At 42.7% G+C, this 19,122-nt stretch overlaps 1 protein-coding gene across 1 annotated transcript in view; it reads right to left on the bottom strand.

Annotated features, from left to right (window-relative positions):
• The window catches only part of LOC140483946 (FYVE, RhoGEF and PH domain-containing protein 5-like), a 239,377-nt gene that overhangs the window by 19,928 nt on the left and 200,327 nt on the right, over positions 1-19,122 (bottom strand). The window contains exons 13-16 of the mRNA XM_072582811.1: positions 15,647-15,726; positions 10,097-10,196; positions 5,889-6,029; positions 2,613-2,715 (exon numbers count right to left, since the gene is read on the bottom strand). Coding sequence (XP_072438912.1) covers positions 2,613-2,715; positions 5,889-6,029; positions 10,097-10,196; positions 15,647-15,726 — 424 coding nt within the window. The remainder of the gene's footprint in view (positions 1-2,612; positions 2,716-5,888; positions 6,030-10,096; positions 10,197-15,646; positions 15,727-19,122) is intronic.

The raw sequence follows: 19,122 nt of genomic DNA, 5'->3' as shown, positions 1-19,122 counted from the left end.
GAGGGCTGAAGGGCCTGTACTGCGCTGTATTCTTCTATGTTCTATGTTCTATCACGCAATTCCAGCCCCATTAGTATAAATGGTGCTGCTATTACACAATTTTCCTTTAACACATGAGAACTGAACTACCACATTTTAGCAGAACTGACTGTATAGTTACAACACTTAAAAGACATTTGCACAGGTACATGAATAAGAAAGGTTTAAGAGGGATATGGGCCAAACACAGCAAATGGGACTAGTTTAATTTGGGAAACCTGAGGCGACTGTCTGTGTGAAGTTTGTACATTCTCCCCATGTCTACATGTGTTTCCCCTGGCTGCTCTAGTTTGCTCCCACAGTCCAAAGATGTGCAGGTTAGCTGGATTAGCCATGCTAAATTGTCCATATTGTCCAGGGATGTGCAGGCAAGATGGATTAGCTATGGGAAATACAGGGCTACAGGGTAGGAAAGTGGGTCTGGGTGGAATGCTCTTTAGAGGGTCATTGTGGACCTGATGGGACAAATGGCTTGCTTCCACACTGTAGGGATTCTATGATTCCATGATTCTATCAGACCTTAAGATGTCAGGACACCTGGATAAATGGTTAAGGTGGCATACGGTATGTTATTAGTTGAAGCACAGAGTTAAAGAACAGGGAGGTTCTACTGAAACTGTAAAAAAAAATGTTGCTTCTAGAATCCACAATTTTGTTATGATAGCATTGGAGGGCTGCTGAGGAGATTTACCAGGATGTTGTGTGGGCTGGAGAGTTTTGATTATGAAGAGAGATTGGACAGACTGGGGTTGTTTTTCTTAGAGCAGAGGAGACTGAGAGGAGACATGTTTGAGCTGTTAAAAATTCTGAGGGGCATAGGTAGGGTTGACATGAAGAAACCTTTCCTTTTTTGGAGGGTGAATGACCAAGGGAAATAGATTTAAGGTAAGGGACAGAAGGTTTTGAGATTTGAGGAAAAGCTTTCTCACCCAGAGGATGATTGGAATCTGGAACTCACTGCCTGTAAGGAAGGTAACACTCGTAACATTGAAAACATATTCAGATATGACTTGCGATGCCCAGACATACGAGACTATGGGCCTAGTGCTGCAAAATTGGATCAGAATAGTTAGGTGATTATTTTTGTCTGGTGCAGTCTGAAGGGCCCTATTATGTGATGTAGATCACTATCACTTTACGATACATTACTGACAGTATGTTCCTCAATTTAAGCATTCGCTGCAGTAAAACATGTTTACTCATACATTATTTCGTTCTATTGTCATTCGCCTTAAATCAACATCATTTATTCTTTCCCTTTCCTTCCATAAACTCCGTCCAGACCCATTTCTGATTTTGAATACCTGTATCAAATCTCCCCTCAGCCCTCTCTTCTCACTTGAGAGAGGAGTTTAGAAGAATAAGGAGAGATCTCTTAGAAATACATGCTCTAATTTATAAATTCTAACAGGACTTGACAGAATAAACACTGGAAGGATGTTTCGATCAACTGGGGAGTACACACTAAGGATATATTTAGGACTGAGCTGAGGAGAAATGTCCTAACCCAGAGAGTGGGTAGCCTGTGGAATTCTCTGCTGCAGAAAATGATTGAGGCCAAAATACTGAATGTTTTCATGAAGGATTTAGATACAGTTTTTAGGGCTAACAGGATAAAGCAGTTTGGGGAGTAAGCAGGATTAGGGAACGGAGTTGGATGATCAATCATGATAATTTTGAATGGTTCAATGGGCTGAATGGCCTAATGCTCCATGTTTTTATGTTGAGAGAAAAGTTAGTTTCTCCAATCAGATGACATAACAGAAGTTCCTCATTGCTGGGAATGTTCTCATGAATCTCCTCTCATGTGTTATTATCCTTCTTGAAGGTATGGCACCCAGAACTGGACACAATGAAGTGCTTGAGCATATATTACACAATGTGTTAAACAGGCCTTGCACAATGTTGCACCTTCCCAGCTTCTTCATGTTACTACATGCCTTTCCCCACAGATGACAGGGAACCCTGTGAGGGTACAGGGAGGCAATGGCCTAATGGTATTATCACTAGACTGTTAATCCCGAGACCCAGGCAATGTTCTGGAGACTAAAGTTCTGATCCCACCAGGACGGCGGTGGAATATGAATTCAATAAAACATCTGGAATTAAGAGTCTCATGATGATCATGAATCCAGTGTAGATTGTCAGAAAAAAAATCAAATTCACAAATGTCCTTTAGGGAAGGAAATTGACTCTTAAGTTGACTTTTAATTGTCCTCTGGGCTATTATGGATAAGCAATAAATACTGGACTAGCCAGTGATGCCCTCATACCTTGAAATAATTAAAACGCCTAAGGAAGTGATAGAGGTGGGTACAATTACAACATTTAAAAGACTTTTGATCAGGTACATGAATAGGAAAGGTTTAGAGGGATATGGGCCAAACATTGGCAAATGGGACTAGTTCAGTTTCGGATAGTTGGACCGAAGGGTCTGTATCCATGTTGTATATCTCTATGACTCCTCCTCCTCCAGTGTAACAGTGTCCTGGCTTCTCCATCATGTCGCAGGACTCCCTCCCTCAAGTAATTGGTCCTTCCCTTGATCCCATGTAATGAGATACTGGTATTACCTTTCCTTTTCAGCTCCCTGTGGCACTGGTCACACACTCTGGCCATCCTTCCTTTCAGATACTTGAGTGGATACTTGTTTCTGGAACATGTTCGACATATAACCTGCAACAGGCAGACCAGAGAGAAAGTGAGTGCAATCATACCTGCCTGTTATCTTCTACAGTCCCACCTCCAGTCTTTCTCCTCCTCGGAATGTGTCATATCTCCCACTGCCACCTTCGCCCAAACTCCACGCTTAAATTCCTCCAATCTGGTGTCTGAACTCACCACAGTACAGTAGTTATTCTTGTCAATGTCACAAATTACATCCTGTATAACTGACAAGGATAAACTTTCCCACTTTATCATTCTCAACCTATCTACAGCCTTTGATACAGTGAGCACACCAATTTGCTCAGCTCCTCTCTCCTGTTGTCCATCTAGGTGGGACTGCTGTCATCCGGCTCCATATTTAACCATCTCATTGTAGCCAGAGAATCACCTAAAATAGCTCGACTTGCTGCTTCTGCAATGTTTCTTATGCTCCCCCACGAAACCAGACTTGAACCCCAGCCGAACCTCACTGGCACACCTTTCAAAGGCAGAGTGTTCATTTTCACACGTACATTGCTGACATCCAGTTCTACCTCCACCAACACCTCCATCAATCCTCATATATCTGAATTGTTACCTACCTTATCTGACATTCAATACCAGACAACTAAACTTTGCTAATCAAAACCACTGTCTTTGCTTCCTGCCACCAGCTTTAAATCTCTCCCTGAGAGATTGTGGGCGGCACGGTGGCACAGTGGTTAGCACTGCTGCCTCACAGTGCCAGAGACCCGGGTTCAATTCCTGCCTCAGGCGACCGACTGTGTGGAGTTTGCACGTTCTCCCAGTGTCTGCGTGGGTTTCCTCCGGGTGCTCCGGTTTCCTCCCAAAGATGTGCAGCTCAGGTGAATTGGCCATGCTAAATTACCCGTAGTGTTAGGTAAGGGGTAAATGTATGGGTGGGTTGTGCTTCGGTGGGTCAGTGTGGACTTGTTGGGCCGAAGGGCCTGTTTCCACACTGTAATGGAATCTAAACTGTTTGAAACTGATCCAATGTGTCAAAAAACTTAGAGTCAGAGAGATTTACAGCAGGCCATTCAGCCCATATTGTCTGCACCAGTCAAAACAGCCACCCAACTAATCTAATTCCATTCTCCATCACTTGACCCACAGTCCTGTATGCTTTGGATTCAAAAGAGTACATCTAAATACTTTTTCAATGTTATGAGGGTTTTTGCCTCTACCACTATTACAGGCAATGAGTTTCAGGTTCTCACCTCCCGCTGGATGAAAATGTTTTTCCTCATAACTCCTTTAAATCTTCTGCCCCTTATGCAGAATCGATGCACTATATTAATTGATCCCTCCATCAAGGGGAAAAATTTCTTCCTGTCTACCCTATGTCCCTCATATTTTATTGTGGGTGGCACGGTGGCCCAGTGGTTAGCACTGCTACCTCACAGCGCCGGAGACCTGGGTTCAATTCCCACCTCAGGCGACTCTCTGTGTGGAGTTTGCACATTCTCCCCGTGTCTGCATAGGTTTTCTCCGGGTCCTCCGGTTTCCTCCCACAATCCAAAAATGTGCAGGTTAGGTGAATTGGCTGTGCTAAATTGCCCGTAGTGTTAGGTGAAGGGTTAAATATAGGGGAATGGATCTGGGTGGGTTGCGCTTCGGCGGGTTGGTGTGGACTGGTTGGGCCGAAGGGCCTGTTTCCACACTGGAGGAATCTAATCTAATATAATCTAATCTAATCTACATCTCAATCTCCTCTGCTCTGAGAAAAACAATCTCAGTTTGTCCATTCTCTCTTCATAACTGAAACTCTGCAGCCCAGGAAACGGTCTGGTATCATAGTGGAATCCCAAGCCGATTTCTAATCACATATTCACTCCATCACTCAGGCCACCTACTTCCAGTTGTACAACATTGCTTGACTTCATCCCATCTCAGCACATCACCTGCTGAAAACTGCAATCCTGTTTTTATTACCTTTGGACTCAACTATACCAATGCATTTCTGGCTGGCCTCCCATATTTCATTGTCTATAAACCTGAAGTCACCCAAAGTCTACTATGTGGGTCCTGAGCCCTGCCAAATTGTGTTTCATAGAAATATAGAAGATAAGAGCAGGAGAAGCCTGCACTGTCATTCATCACAATCACGGCTGATCATCCAACTCAACAGCCTAGACCTGCTTTCTCCCCACAACCTTTGATCCCGTTCACTCCAAGTGCTATATCTAGTTGCCTCTTGAACACACTCAATGTTTTGGCATGAACTGCTTCCTGTGGTTTCCGCAGGAATTCCACAGGCTTACCACTCTTTGAGTGAAGAAATGCCTCCTCATTTCCATCCTAAATGCTCCATCACAAATCCTCACCCCTGCTTCTGGATGCACCCACTATCGGGAACATCCTCCCTGCATCTATTTGTCTAGTCCTGTTAGAGTTTTATAAGTTTCAATAAGATCTCCCTCTTGCTCATCTGAACTCCAGCGAAAACAATCCTAACCTAGTCAATCTCTCCTCACATGTCAGTCCCACCATCCTTCACTGCACTCCCTTGAGATCCAGATCACCCCTGTGTTACTGACCTACACTGACAATTTGTCAAGCAACACTCCTTCATGTTTCCAAATTCCTTCAAGATCTTGCCCTCTGTATTTCTGCAACTTCCTCCAGCTCCACTTTCTCTGATATATTTGTGCTGCTCTATATAAGGCCTCTTGTGCACCCCTGAACTTAATCACTTCCACTCTGATCACTACAAATCTTCACGACATTGACTAGGTCCCGAGTTTCCTCTTTAACCAACTTGTGGTTGCCTGACCAAACATTGCCTTTCAAAGAAAAGTGCTGCAGATGCTGATGATTGGAAATAAAAGCAAAATGACTGGAGCAACTCAGCATATCTGGCAGTATCTGGGAGAGAGAAAAACAAAGTTTGTGTTTGAGCCCAAGGAATCGTCTGAAGAACATGCCATTTGAAGAAGAGTCATAATGGAATTGATATGCTAGTTTTAGTTCTCTCTCCACAGATGCTGTCAGACCTGCTGAGTTTCTTCAACACTATGTTTTCACTTCCAACATCCCCTTCCATGGTTTCCATGTCAGATTCCACTTGATTATTTCAATGAATCATCTTGCTTTATTTCACTATGTTAAAGTCACTATATAAATGCATTCAGTCGTTGTGAGTGGGTTCTGACAGGGCAATGTCAATGAAAGGGTTGATTCACCTTTCCACATGCATGGCAGTGTTGACGTCTCCATGTCAGCGAGAAGTCACTTGAGCAGATCATACACATCCCCACTCGGGAGTCAGGAATCAGCATTGGTGGCTTGGCACCTAGACCACTGTCTGTCTTCTCCAAGGATAGCTGGACAGAGGACAGCGAGAGACAGCCATTAAATTCATAAAGATCCTGTTAGATTAAAGTGTACAGTGAGCACAGAGGCTATAACTTTAAACTAGCTCAGAGTCCAGGCCACAGTCCTGTCCCATCATCAAGAATGTGTGTATCTGTTTCTTCTAGAGGTGTGAGTGATTTTTCACTTCAGTAGAAAAATTGGTTCTACATTTTAATAATGTTGTCTTGGCCTTGGCTCATTTCTTCTTATTTGCAATTTAGGACAGGATCTATGGGATTTGATGGTCCAATCTGGAGGAGTTTGAATCTCAGAGATATGACAGGACATCGACTAAAGATACACAAGTCAGGTATTGTCTTTTGTCATCGGTTCTCTGCTTCTGCATTATTTTCTGTCTTTCCTGGTTCCCTTGGGGAAAAGGTCAGGACTATCAATCCTCCATCAAATAGGAACTATGCAGCAATCACTCACCAACTGTGTTAGCACACTGTAATACTTCTGCACACCTCTTATCAGAGCTGCTACATTACCAGATCTTACTGTGTGAGATTCAACTGTTTACCAACAAATGTTTAGCATGCCTGGAGGTTTCTTGGACAGCACTGAAGGACTACCAGAGGGTCCTTCTTCCTGGAGGTTATTTCCACACCACACACACAAAAAGTAGGAACATAAGAAACAGAATAGGCCATTCTGCCCATCTTGGGTTACAACTCCACTTTCCTGCCCACTCTCTATATCCATTGAGTTCCTGAGAGACCAAACATCTACTCATACCAGCTTTAAATATGGAGACTCCACAATGGTCCAGGGTACAGAATTACAAAGACTCTGAACTCTTTGAACTTATTTCAGTTCCTAAATGATCAGTCCCTAATCCCTGTGTGGAAGATAATATTATCAGATGGTTGAGATGGAGACTGAGAAACTGGGAAAATGGAATGGAGTCCTTGCAGGAAGCAGCGTGTGAGGAAATGTTCTGGTGAAGAGTCACAGGACTTGAAATGCTCACTTGGCTTTCTTCCCGAGATGCTGCCACATCAGCTGCCAAATTCACCCACAGTTCTCTTTGAACTGAATAAAACAATGAAGTTGTGCAAAGTGACACCAAACTCAGCCAGGTGAAGGAGAGTGGTATTGGCCTGTGCAGGCCTTTTTTTTCCAGGAAGTAGGGAAGAATATCCAGAACATGGGGAATGGACTTGTGGAGGAATTGCATGCTGAAGAGGAGGGGACTAGGATTAGGAAACCTGTGGTTTGAGAGAGGCTGGATAAGCTCAGGGTGATTTCTTGGAGCAGAGAAAGTTGAGAGAGGTGACTGATGGAGGTGTATAGTTCATAACAGGCATGGACAACAGCTGTGCCCCTAGTTAAAGCGCTAATATTTAGGAGGCATAATGTTTATAGCGAAAGGCTATAAAGGGGATTTAAAGGGGATTTTAAAAAAAAAAGATTTTCAGCCAGAAAATGTTCTGAGATACACTTCCTGGGAGGCTAACTGAGTCGAGAAACCTCACAACTTTTAAAAGATACTTGGATGAGTATGTCATAATATTCAAGGTGAAGGCAAGGGGTTAGTGCAAGAAAGCGGGACGAGTCAGGTAGTAGTATATTTTTGGCAATAAAGACTTGATGGGTCAAAGGGTTTCTTCTGTACTCCTTCACCTTACCTATGCTTTTCATGACTTTAGAAAGCTCTATAGGGTCAGCCTCCAATATTCAGGGAAAAAAGCCCCAACCTATCCAGCCTCTCTTTATAACTCAAACCTTACAGTCCTGGTAACATCCTTGTAAATTTTCTCTGCACCCTTTCCAGTTTAATAACATATTTCCTATAACAGGGTAACCAGATTTTTACACAGTACATCATCAAGTCTTGTACAGCAGATCCTTTGGCCTAACCCGTCCATGCCGACCAAGTTACTCAAACTGAACTAGTCCCATTTGCCTGCTTTTGGCCCATATTCCTTTAAACCTTTCTCATCCATCTCTGTTTTTGGATTCTTCATTGTAATGGAACTCTCTAAATATCTCATAAATGTTGTCATTTTACCTGCCCCTACCATGTCCTCCAGCAGCTTGTTCCATACACCCCTCTACACCATCCTCAGTGTGAAAGAGTTGCCTCTCAGGTCCACTTATATGACTCTGTAAGTGCAGGCATAGGTGAGATGGAGGGGTCCAAGTGAGAGAGTAGCTTTGGATATGGTTGAAATGGTCTATAGAACATAGAAGATTACAGCGTAGTGCAGGCCCTTCTGCCCTTGATGTTGCACCGACCTGTGAAACCAATCTGAAGCCCATCTAACCCACACTATTTCATTCTCATCCATATGTTTATCCAATGACCATTTAAACGCCCTTAAAGTTGGTGAGTCTACTACGGTTGCAGACAGTGTGTTCCACGCCCCTACTATTCTCTGAGTAAGGATACTACCTCTGACATCTGTCCTATATCTATCAGCCCTCAACTTAAAGCCATGTCCCCTTGTGCTAGCCATCATCATCTGAGGAAAAAGGCTCTCACTGTCCACCCCATCTAACCCTCTGATTATTTTATATGTCTCCTTAAGTCACCTCTCAAACTTCTTCTCTCTAATGAAGACAACTTCAATTCCCTCAGCCTTTCCTCCATACCAAGAAACATCCGAGTAAATTACCTTTGAACCCTTTCCAAACCTTCCATGTCCTTCACATAATGTGGTGACTAGAACTGTACACAACACCCCAAGTGCGGCCACACCAGAGTTTTGTACAGCTGCAACAGGAATGCAGACTACTGGGCTAATGGTAAGATTCTTGGCAACGTAGGTGAGCAGAGAGATCTCACTGTCCATGTACATAGATCCCTGAAAGTTGCCACCTAGGTTGATAGGGTTGTTAAGAAGTGTATTAACTTTAATTGGTAGAGGAATTGAGTTTCGGAACCACGAGGTTACGTGGATCTCTCTGCTCATCTACATTGCCAAGAATCGTACCATTAGCCCAGTAGTCTGCATTCCTCTTGCTCCTTTCAAAGGAGGTAGTTTCTTTACTCAGACAATAGTAGGGGCATGGAATGCATTGGGCATTTAAATGATCATTGGATAGACATATGGAAGAAAATGGAATAGTGTAGGTTAGATGGGTTTCAGATTGGTTTCACAAGTCGGTGCAACATCAAGGGCCAAAGGACCTGTACTGCATTGTAATGTTCTATGTTCTAATATAGAATATAGTGTTACAGCTGCAGAGAAAGTTCACATTCTGTATGTTTTTGAACAACCTAATTTTTGCCCACATTATAACACATTTGGCATCTTGTCGCTCTGCTGTATCTCTTGGAAGCCTCTCTGTGTCCTACTCTCGTTATTTTCCACCAAGCTTAAAACTCTCAGCAAATACATCTAGGGGAGGTGGTGGCAGTGTTATAAAATCTTTGGATAAATTCAGAGGTCCTGGCTAATACTCAAAGTTCAAATCCTACCATGGCTGCAAGTAGAATTTAGTTTATAAAGCTCAATATAAAACTAATCTCTGTGATGGAAAAGCACAGCAGATCAGGCAGTATCTGAGGAGCAGGAGGATTGACATTTCAGGCATAATGATGTCCGAAACATTGATTCTCCTGCTCCTCGGATGCTGCCTGACCTGTTGTGCTTTTCCAGCACCACACTCTCAATTCTGATCTCCAGCATCTGCAGTCCTCACGTTCTCCTAATCTCTGTGATGGTTAACATAACAGCTATAATCAATTGTTCATAAAAACCCATTTCAATTATGAATGTTCTTTGAGGAGAGAAATCTTCCATCCCTACCTTGTTGGCCTGTGTGTGACTCCAGACCCACAGCAACATGGATGACTCTTACCTGTGCTCTGAAATTGCAAAAGATGCCGCTCAGTTTGAGGGCCATTTGAGATGGGCAATGTTCTATGGCCCATTGGTCTTGCCAGGAATGGCAATTTTGGATTGAGGAATAAAGATAACAAAATCACTCTGTTTCTTTGCCTCAGACAATGAGATGTTTGCTAGAACTACGATCTGTATTAACACTGGGATGCATTGATGAGAGAGCTCTCTATTGTAACACCGACCTCAGCATTCCCTCTCAGGCTCAAGAACGTCTGTGACCTCTGATAATCATCCACTGCTTTGCTGATATCAGCCAACCATTCATCACGCTCTGTCGAGGAGCTGACAAAAAGAAGTTAGATTAGTCACGATTGACTAAATAAAAAAGAATTACTGAAATCAAATTGGATACACACCGCAATTGTTTCAACTAGACAAAGCCATTCATTTCTTAGAACAGATTAAACTTGCCTGGTTTAAGCAAAACCTGGCAGTGAATTGTCAATCATTATCAACCATTGGATTTTGCTTGGCAAGCCCTCTATCAATCAACTTCCATTTTCTAATCAATCAGCATTCTCTCGGCTTACAGTGTAAATATTGGATTTTCTCTTTATTGGCAATTTTCTTGATGTGTGCAAGACAAAATGTTTTAGCAAAATATGTCTTTTTCAGTAATACCTAAGTACTATACTACCAAACATCTAGTTGACGACTAATTTATGGTAATCTACATACCAATTATTTTAAAAGTGTAAAAACCAACAGGGATAAACTGGAAAAGAAAAGCAGTAGATATAAGTAACAGTCAGAATAAAAGAAGACTAAAGATGAAAGGTAAGTGGAGTATCATTTAGGTGAAATAATTAGAAATGTTAGTAGACCCAGCATGACCATCTGCACGGGAAGAGTTCCAAGCTGCAGAAACCTGAGCTCTGGGCTTCAGAGCTCCAGTGGAGGCTGGAGACTCTGTGGCACATCCACAAGGCTGAGAGGCATGTGGGCAGCATGTTTACAGAGGTGAAGGAACAGGAGGGTAAAAAGGAATGGGTGACCACCAGGCAATCACAGAAAAATAGGCAACTAGTGCAGGAATCCCCTTGGTCTCCTTATAAAATTAATTTTCCAATTTGGAAGCTGAGAAACTTGCTGGTTCCTCAAGGGAGTGCAGATAGAGCTGGGCTTCTGGCATCATGAGTGGTAAGACCATAAGACATAGGAGTGGAAGTAAGGCCATTCGGCCCATCGAGTCCACTCCACCATTCAATCATGGCTGATGGGCACTTCAACTCCACTTACCCGCATTCTCTCCGTAGCCCTTAATTCCTTGTGACATCAAGAATTTATCAATCTCTGCCTTGAAGACATTTAGCGTCCCGGCCTCCACTGCACTCTGTAGCAATGAATTCCACAGGCCCACCACTCTCTGGCTGAAGAAATGTCTCCGCATTTCTGTTCTGAATTTACCCCTCTAATTCTAAGGCTGTCTCCTCACCTAATGGAAACAATTTCCTAGCGTCCACCCTTTCCAAGCCATGTATTATCTTGTATGTCTCTATTAAGTCTCCCCTTAATCTTCTAAACTCCAATAAATACAATCCCAGGATCCTCAGCTGTTCCTCATATGTTAGACCTACCATTCCAGGGATCATCCATGTGAATCTCCGCTGGACACGCTCCAGTGCCAGTATGTCCTTCCTGAGGTGGGGGGACCAAAACTGGACACAGTATTCCAAATGGGGCCTAACCAGAGCTTTATAAAGTCTCAGTAGTACAACGGTGCTTTTATATTCCAACCCTCTTGAGATAAATGACAACATTGCATTCGCTTTCTTGTCTGACTATACAGGAGGAAAAATAAAGCAGGAATGATAGTGATAGATGATCCATTAGTTGGGGGAACAAACAGACATTTCTGCAGCCACACATGAGACCCCAGGATGGTGTGTTCCTCCCTGGTGCCAGTATCAATGCTGTCACTTAGCAGCTGCAGGGCATCCTGAAGCAGGAGGATGATAAGGCAGAGGGTGTGGTGCACATTGGTATTGAAAATATAGGGAGAACAAGGGATGAGATCTCGCATCAAGACTTCAGGGTGCTGGGCAGTAGATTAAAAAACAGGACCTCCTAGTGCCATTTGCCAACAAGTACAGAAATAGAAGAGGGAAGATAAATGTGTGGCTAAAGAGTTGATGCAGGAGGCAGGGTTTTAGATTTCTGGACCAGTGGGATTGTTTCTGGGAAAGGTGGGACCTCTACAAGTAGGTCAGTCTGCTCTAAACCAGAATGGTTTATATCCTTGTGGGAGGGTTTGCTAGTGCTGTTGGCAGGAGTTTAAATTAGTTCAGTAGATGCAAGGAACACAGTGCCATTAGTTCAATAGTAAAATCATATAACTTTTTGATGGAACCAAGACAAAGGTAGTAGGCCATGTGGTATCTCAAAGGAGTAAGGTGAGCCTGGATGGGCTCTATTTGAAAACTGTGTACTAGAGGTAAGGCAGATGTGTTAAGGGTGTGGATCGCCATCACAGAGACTTGGTCAAGGGAGAGTTAGAGTCAAAAAGTGTAGTGCTGATAAAGCACAGCCAGTCAGACAGCGTCCAAGGAGCAGGAGAGTCAATGTTTCAAGCATAAGCTCTTCATCAGGATGATGATCACATTCCTGATGTAGACCTTATGCTCAAAATGTCGACACTCCTGCTCCTCGGATGCTGCCTGACTCTGTGCTTTTCCAGCACCACACTTTTTGATTCTAATCTCCAGTGTCTGCAGTCCTCAATTTCTCCTGAGGGAAGGATAGGACTGACAACTCAACATTCCAGATATAGGATCTTCAGGCAGGACGTGGAAAGGAGAGATGGTATCAGATTATTAATTAAGGATTCAATTACTTCAGTAAAGAGGGATGATATCTTGGAAGGGTCTTCAAATGAGGCTTTGTGGATACAGTTTCGGAATTAAAATGGAGGTAGTCACACCATGTATCATAACAATACAATTGAGGAACAGATATGTAATATAGTCTGTTGACTGAGGTGTCCAAAAAAACAATAAAGGTAAATATATTACATTTACAGACTCAGAGGGCCATACAGCATAGAAACAGATCCTTCAATACAACTAGTCCATGCTAAACATAATCCTAAACTAAATAGTCCCAGCTGCCTGTTCCTGGCCCACATCCCTTTAAACCTTTCATCCACTTATCCAAATCCACTACTTCATCAGGAAGTTCATTCCAAATGAGAAACCACTCGCTCTGTAAAAAAATTGCCCCTCATGTCTTTTGTAAATCTCTCTCCTCTCAACTTAAAAATGTGCCCTCTAGTCTTGAAATTAGGGGAAAGACAACTATCATTAACTCTATTTATGGCACTCATTATTTTATAAATTTTAAAAGCTTGCCTTTCAACTTCCTATCCAGCCTTTTTGTTATAACTCAAACCTTCCATACCAAGCAACATCCTAGAATGATGTCAGGAATGAGGGAATTTTGATACAAGCAAAGAGTAGAGAGATTGGGCTTACTCTTCTTGGAACAGTGAAGTTTAACCTTATCAGGGCATTCAAAATTATGAACAATTATGACAGGGTAAAGGATATTCTATTTCCACTAGTTGATATGTCAGTAACTAGGGGATCCTAACTTCATGACTGTCAGCAAGGGAGCTAGGATTGAGATGAGGAGAAACTTATTTCCTCAGAGTTGCTAGGATTTGGAATGCACAGCCTGGGAGAGTGGTGAAGGTAAGTTCCACATTTGGTTTCAAAAGAGAGCTGGATACATATTTGAAAGGGATTAAGTTAGACAGCTGTGAAGGTAGGGTTGGAGAGTGGGACTGGACGAGTAGCTGTTTTGGGAGTCAGTACAGACACGATGGGTTGATAAGCCTCCTTCTTCCCATAAAATTCTATGATTCGAGGATTTCTACTACTCCAATATTAATTGGGAGAATCATGGTTTAAAGGAATGAGAGGGGGCGGATTTCTTGACATGTATACATGAGAGCTTTTTATATCAACATGTAGAGGGTTATACAAGGGCAGTGCAATGCTGGACTGAATTCTGGTGTACAAAGACAGGTGTTTGAGGTTGCAATGGAAGAGTATTTTCGTGATAGCGATCATTTTAAGTTTGATATGGATAAGGAAGAAGATGGTCTGCAAAAGGCTTTTAGATTGAGGTACGGCAACTTTTATTAAAATAAGGCAGGATCTGGCCAAAGGAGACTGAAAACAATGACTTGACGGTAAATGTACAGAACAGTGGGAGGTATTCAAAAATGGTACTGGGAGAATACAGACCCAATATGTTCCCTGAGGGTGAAATGTAGGAGCAATAGAGAACGGTGCACGGCATGGTGGCACAGTGGTTAGCACTTCTTCCTCACAGCGTCAGAGACCCAGGTTCAATTCCCGCCTCAGGGGACTGTCTGTGTGGAGTTTGCACATTCTCCCCGTGTCTGCATGGGTTTCCTCCGGGCGCTCAGGTTTCCTCCCACAGTCCAAAAATGTGCAGGTCAGGTGAATTGGCCATGCTAAATTACCCGTAGTGTTAGGTGAAGGGGTAAATGTAGGGAAATGGGTCTGGGTGGGCTGCGCTTCGGAGGGTCGGTGTGGGTTTGTTGGGCCGAAGGGCCTGTTTCCACACTGTAAGTAGTCTAATCTAACTCTGGATGTTTAGTAATATTTAGAACTGGATAAAATGGAAAAGAAATGTATAACAGGAACAAAGAGAGCAAATTAAAAAAAAACAAGTGGAATATAAGAAGTGTAGGGGGAATATTAAGAAAACAATTAAGAGAGCGAAGAGTGGACATGAAAAGTCATGGCAGGTAAGATCAGAGAGAATCCCAAGATACTCTACATGTATATCAAAGGGAAGAGAATAACCAGGGAAAGAGTAAGATCCATCAGGGACCATCTGTGCTTGGAGTCAGATGACATTGATTGTGTGTTAAATGAATATTTCACGATGGTTGTATGTTAAATGAATACTTCCAAATCCTACACATCTTCAGGCACAAGAAGGATGTTGCAAGTACAGAATTCAGGAAAATGGACTGTGTGGTCCTTGACCATTTTGATACATGAGTCAGGATGTATTAGAGATTTAGGCGGGTTCAAAAGTGGACAAACCCCAGGTTAGGATGTGTAGTTTTCCCAGGTTGCTCTGGGAGATGAAGGAAGGAATCACATGAGCCCTGACCTAAATCTTTAAATTGTCTCCAGCCAAAGAAGAGCTGTCAGGTGACTGAAAGACAACTAACGTGGTTCTACTTTTAAAACAAGTGTGGCAGAGATAGATCAGCAAATGATATACCATTGAGTCTGACAACAGTGGTAGGGAAACTACTGGAGAAAATTCTGAAGGAGAAAATTTAGAGAGGCAAGGTTTGATCAAGGGTAGTCAGGATGGGCATCATCAGAGGAAGATCATGCCTTACAAATCTGGTGGAATGTTTCAAAGAGGTGACTAAATGTTTAAATGAGGACAGCGCAGCTGACATAGTTCATATGGATTTCAGCAAGGCCTTTGACAAGATCCCATATGGGATTAAAAAAAAAGGTAAAAGCTCATGTGATCTAGGGTAACTTGGCAATTCAGATTCAAAATTGGCTCCATGCCAGGAGGTGAATGCTGGAATAATTCTCAGTTGGAAAACCTCTTGCTTCATGTTTAACATTACATTTTTATGACCGTGACCGGATTAACATGTAAATCCAGTTTGATCACTCTGTCATGATGTTGCAAGTACCTTGCCCTGTACAAACTTAGTTCCATAATACCTGGCAGAGAGTGTGATGGAGCCTCGCACACTCTGGATCCTCAGCAGCATCTCAGAGTCTTCGACAGACACTCTGCTCACCTGCCAATGTAACAAACAAGGGAATCAGAGCTTTACAGCGTACATTTTGAGCAATCTTCCAGTGACATCCACCCACCCAAAGCAGTCTTCAGAGGGAAATATCAGGGAAAACCTGTGACTGACACACATTGGTCTCACTCATCTTATACCCTTCGGAGTGAATAAGAATGTTCATTCCACGTATTACTGTTTTTTCCCCCCCAATTTGTCTAGTCAGATTCCAAACTAGCTTCCCTTTCCCAATAAAATCCAACCCATCTCTCCCCAACTTGTCATCCAAATCCCAACATCACCACATCCTTCCATCTATCACCATACTCCATACTGTCTTTATATACAGCCCACTTCCCCAACTTCAGTGTACGCCTTGCTTACCAAGCGTTCATACTATCTCATTTGCAAACTTGATTTAATATTCCAATGAAGCATGAAGATGTTTGAGAGATTTAGCATTATTTTCAGCACAGAATGTGGAAATTCAGATCAAATCCCAGTCAGCAGCCCGCTGAACATTTCAGTCAGTCCAACTGCTCTCTGCTCAGTCTCCAACTTTCAGTTTAAAACATTGATCATTTACTATTCCACTACCACAATAATAGTTTGCAAAAAAAAACCCAACCAAAACAATTTAAGTTCACAATATGGCTCACTGGTATTCTGGGAACAAATTTGAAAGGGATGTCTACTTTGGTTATCCTCTGTGAGACCAAAAAGGGGAGGTGATGCATCTGATATTAGATCTACGTGGAAAAGGTGATGTAATATACAGTAGCGCCTCGACATACGAACGACCCCGTTCACGAACAGGATTGTACATAAAATTTTGCTTCAACATGCGTACAAAATTCAAGGTATGAACAAAGGTACGAGCGCAAAAAGCCTGTGTGCGACAACGTGGTTTCATTGTTCTGCTTTTCTATGCGCGTGTTGAACGCAAAAGCTCTCGGGCCCCGCGTGATCTAATTCAGTTCGTCGTTGGAGCGTGCGCTGTGAACACTATCCGAACAATGGGAAAAATTGATTCAGTTCGCGAACTTTTCGGTTCGCAAACCAGGTCCCAGAACGGATTAAGTTCGTAAGTCGAGGTGTTACTGTATTTCCCAGTCTGGAGCTCTGGGTCAGCTTTCAGCTCCGACTTTTGGAGCTTTGTCTAGGCTGTGGTGAGATTTAGTTGAATTGCTGTCCATGCTCTCAGGGATGCTGCAAGTCAGAGATTTCTGCTACGAGAAACATAAATTGTTGGAGAAACTCAGCAGGTCTGGCAGTATCTCGAGAGAAAGCAGAGTTCATGATTTGAGTCTAATGACCCTTCTTCAGAACAGGGATCACTGCTGTTAGACCATAAGAAATAGAAAAAGGAGAAGGCCATTCGGCCCCTTGGGCCTGATCTGCCATTCAAGAGAATCATGACTGATTTGACATTCCTCACGTCCACTTTCCTGCCTTTCACTCATAACCCTGGATTTCCTTACTGATCAATAGTCTATCTCAGCCTTAAATACACACACAAAACTCTGTGGTCTGAAGTTCCAAAGACTCACAACCCTCTAACAGAAGAAATTACTATAATTTCAGTCGTAAATTGGTGCCCTTTTATTCTCAGACTCTGCCCTCTGGTGATCGACTCTCCCATGAATCTTCTCTGTATTTACACTGCCACGTCCCTTAAGAATCTTATCTGTTTCAATGAGATCATCTCTCATTCTTCTCTAATCCAATGAGTAGAGTCCCAACCTGTTTATTCCTTGTTCATAAGACACAAGGGATCACATTAGTTTTAGCTCATTGGTTATAGTATAAAAGGTTAAGTCCGACTGTCTAATATATTAATGAGACAAGGTATCACGATGCCACGCAATACCACATAAATTTGATCTCTTTTCACAAGGTGAAGCCACTGTAAAATGTCCTTTCAGAAAGTTAATGCTTCTCTTACCATTACACTCTCTAAATATTCTGTACCAGATCAAGAATATTATATGGTGGCAGCAAGTGGGATAACAACATGGAAAGTCTTTGGTATCACTGGAACACTTCGAGGTGGTCACAAGTTCTGAGTAGCCAAATTGTGCAACAAAGATTGACCAGATATTACATCAATGGCAGACAAACTAAGACTAGGAACCAAGATTGATAAGTGCTTCGGGATGACAGGGAGAAGAACCACATTCCAAAATGACAGAGGGTGCAGTTTGTTAATTTTAGGGGTGGCCATACAAAAATCAGGAACCAAAAAGAGTATATATTAATTGCCCTAGCTGATACCAGGTGCAAAATCTGTTGTGCCAAACACCATTTTTGCAAGAAGTGTCACTTCTAAGTTATGTGTTGCTAAAAGACGCTTGTATGGAAAAAGTCAAGAGAAACCCCTAAAAAGGTAGCAAAATCCATGAACTAGAAGATAACAACAATGTGGAGATTCTTTCCCTTGGCATAATCCAGGTACCAAAAAGTGTGCTGGAAAAATACAGCTGGGCAGGCAGCATCCGAGGAGCAGGAGAGTTGACGTTTCGAACATATGCCCTTCATCAGGAATAAGGGGTGGCCCAAGGGGGCTGAGAAATAAATGGGAGGGAATGGGGCTGGGGGACAGGTGGCTGGGAATAAGAAAGATGGGATGGTATTGGTGATTGGTCAGAATGGAGGGTGGAGCGGATAGGTGGGAAGGAAGATGGACAGGTAGGATAATCAAGAGGGCGGTTCTGGCTCGGACGTTGCCTGACTGGCTGCGCTTTTACAGCAGCACACTTTTTGACTCTGATCTCCAGCCTCAGCAGTCCTCACTCTCTCCTCATAATCTGGGAACCAGCAGCTACTGGAATGCTGATTTCCTAGTAGAGTGAAATAAGATCTGTTTTAAGTTAGAAGCAGGTGAAGCTGTACTGGTTCTGAACCATGGTAGGAAATAGTTTGTTTCAGTCATCATGCAAAATATAACACTGACTGAGAGGTGTAAAACTCATGGTCACAAGACAACTGAATGCAACTCTTCAATATATATATAGAGAGAGAGAGAGAGAGAGAAATCAGTGAAACCTTATAAGCAACTCTAAACCAGAGTTGTTCAGTTTGAAGCTGGGACTTTGGTACTAATTTACATTTGCTTTATAGAGAAGAGAACCAACTCTCAGAGCTGAATTTTCGTAGCCGTCAATGGGACTAGGAAAGCTGATAAGAGTATACCACAACACTCATGAATGAAGCCAGTCAGGTTGTTTCACACACAGAGAAGTTTCTCATTCAAAAGGAAGGTGACTGAAACAAAAAGCTGGTGTTTGGAGTTGTTCTCAAAACCAAAACTCAATGGATCTGTCAGAATCTGGGTGTGGACCTTACACTTTTGAACAAAACCATTGTTTGTGAAGTTCACCTGATTTGTCTGTGGATGAGAGATTC

Source organism: Chiloscyllium punctatum, chromosome 12 (genome assembly GCF_047496795.1).
Source record: "Chiloscyllium punctatum isolate Juve2018m chromosome 12, sChiPun1.3, whole genome shotgun sequence".
In the NCBI taxonomy this organism is placed as follows: domain Eukaryota; kingdom Metazoa; phylum Chordata; class Chondrichthyes; order Orectolobiformes; family Hemiscylliidae; genus Chiloscyllium; species Chiloscyllium punctatum.
Note: the sequence above shows the minus strand (reverse complement) of the source record. Positions and strands in the feature narration are given on the sequence as shown.